The sequence below is a fragment of the Echinococcus granulosus genome, assembly GCF_000524195.1.
Source record: "Echinococcus granulosus chromosome Unknown EG_S00019, whole genome shotgun sequence".
Lineage (NCBI taxonomy): Eukaryota > Metazoa > Platyhelminthes > Cestoda > Cyclophyllidea > Taeniidae > Echinococcus > Echinococcus granulosus.
The window spans coordinates 654,557-656,898 of record NW_020170399.1 but is presented as its reverse complement, the minus strand read 5'-3'; the positions used below and the strand labels follow the sequence as shown (position 1 = coordinate 656,898).

Genomic DNA, 2,342 nt, shown 5'->3' with positions numbered 1-2,342 from the left:
ACCGGAATTCTCTCAGTTAACTGCCCCACCTCTCCACAGAAAGGAGGATGAAAGGGAGCGTTTCTCCTTCCCCTGTCCAATCCACGTCTGCCGCTGCTGCTCTCTCACCATTTACAGACTCTTATCCGGTGATGACAGGGACCTGTAAGGCCCACGATGCAAGGGAAACGGGCTGGGTGGGTTTGTGCACTAAATTTTGCCTTTTATCACCATTCTGAGGAGTGGTAGAGAGTGAGGAGAGACAGAGAGAGAGTGGTGTCGCTGGCGGAAGTTGGAAGTGGCTGAAACTACAGATTTGCCTCTCTCTCTCCTCCCTCTCAGGTCCGGGTGACAGGTAACTTCCGTTTCTCTGCGCCCCTATCCCCACACAGTCCAAAACAGGAGCGATGGGAAAGGGACAGGCAGAGGGGGGGTAAGGGTATTTAGGAAAAAGCCGTCTACGTGGAAGAAACATTTTCACCTACATTTTATTCGACCACATTTAATCACACCGAAGTACCCCGCTTCTTGTGTTAGACATAAAAAGTAGGGTAGTTACATTGCTACAAGCAGAAACAATCTAGTCTAGTCTTCCACAAGTAGAGTATTTTGCCCTCAAACCCTCATCCTCACACTATCTGAAGTAAACCTTAGAAGATTTTATCTATCTTAATTTGGAACCTCCAAAACATTGATCGTTGGCCAACGTTAAACTAAAATTGTTTTGAATTATTCTTTTCTTTATTTAAGCAAGTAAATCTAATCAGTTGCACTGTTGTAGATAATAACATGGATTGCAATGTCTTGAAATGTTATTTGTGCGAAGATGTGTCAACTACGAGGTCACAACACCTAGGGATTGTGATTTGTTGCAACTACCCGAAAAACACCCCTTTAATGCTCTGCAAAACATGGTTGCCTAACCTTTTCACCTATCTTTGCTAAGACAATGCCTCCGTTAACAGCACGACGCTTGACATGATAGCGTTCATGAACCTCAGCGGTTTAAACTGCCTAAGTATAAATGGCCCATGAAGCTTTCATTTCCATCAGTAAATGTGTGCATTGTCAAGGTGTGAACCAAAGACATGCTCTTTAAGGAAGCTGAAGATGAAGTAAATTAAAGTGTTTAGACCCTATTTATTATAAGTTCGTAACCGTGACAAATAAATGACCACGTGGGTGACCACATCAGTCAAAGTTGTTTTACCAAAAATTGCAGACAAATTGCATTGCTCGAGGAATCAAGTACTAAGTACGTGCGCAATCCATCAAAGTTGACATCCGAATGAGGCTGATGCTTAGTCTTACTAAGATATCTTTTTCGAAAATCTAAGTAACCACTAAATCACTCATCAATGCGAATTGGAAAGAGACCTTGGACAAAACTCCTGAGAAGAAATTCTTGGGGTTTCAAAAACAACCTAATGAAGAGCCACAGGTCTGAGATTCCTCTGATGTCGTTATGGTCTCGTGGCGCTTAGGTTGCGGAGGCCTTTTTTGCACATCCCCATGTGTGTTAAAATGCCTCTCCAAAAATTACGAATTTTGAGTAAGTCGGGATTTGATAATCCTTCCAGGTATGATAATCCATGCATTCACAATCACAAGTATTTCTTCCAATGTAACAATTTTTTTACATTTCCATTTCTTTCTTGATTAACTTTAGAAAACTACTTTTTGAGTCGTACAAAGAAAGTAAGCGAGCAAGGAGCATGAGAAGTGAAACGTATTTATTGCCAAATCACTACGTCTGCTCAATTAACGACTCCCTTATTTAAAAAAGAGATCTGCATAAATTATGTGCAAAATCACTGGATAAGAGGGGGAACTACCGGCATAAAATGGAATAAAAGACATAAAACAAGGTTGATTTGACCAAGAGGACAGTGTAGCTCACCACGAAGTAGTCGGGAGGAGAAGGCAGTGCGAATCCTTGCAAACTCTGCACGAGCCGATGCTCAGGCGATTAGAGTGTTCTCTTCCGGTTGGATGGCAGACACCTTCTCCCTCTCCGTCAACGCGATGCAACTCAACCTCTTCAATGCACAACCGACGCAATAGCACGTTTGTTTGTCGGTAGGAGTGCCTCCGTGCTCGGATAGGCGTTTATATTGCTTCTGTAGGGGTTGTACGTGCGCACCTACGCGTCAACACGCAACCCATGAGCAGTGGTCGCGCGAAGGTGTCACTTGCGGTGGTGCTGGTGGAGTGGGGGGTGTGGGGGGTTTAGTGAGACAGACAGGTGTGGGCTTCACCTGTTTTTAACTGTTAACCCAGTGGCCTTGACTGAGGTCGGTGTGCCCTGAGCCAGGCTACCCTCCCTCCACTGCTTAACTTATTTGAGAAGTTCCAAACACATC

The 2,342-nt window shown here is 44.1% G+C and overlaps 1 protein-coding gene across 1 annotated transcript; it reads left to right on the top strand. All coding sequences in view use genetic code 11, as the record gives it.

Moving 5' to 3' along the window:
- Positions 1 to 47: 47 nt before the first annotated feature.
- Positions 48 to 2,043, top strand: EGR_03605 (hypothetical protein; the record flags this gene model as incomplete). Its single annotated transcript, XM_024492854.1, has 3 exons — positions 48 to 180; positions 220 to 334; positions 1,863 to 2,043. The coding sequence occupies 3 exons, from the start codon at positions 48 to 50 to the stop codon at positions 2,041 to 2,043; spliced, it is 429 nt and encodes a 142-aa protein (XP_024352737.1).
- Between the last annotated feature and the right edge of the window lie 299 nt (positions 2,044 to 2,342).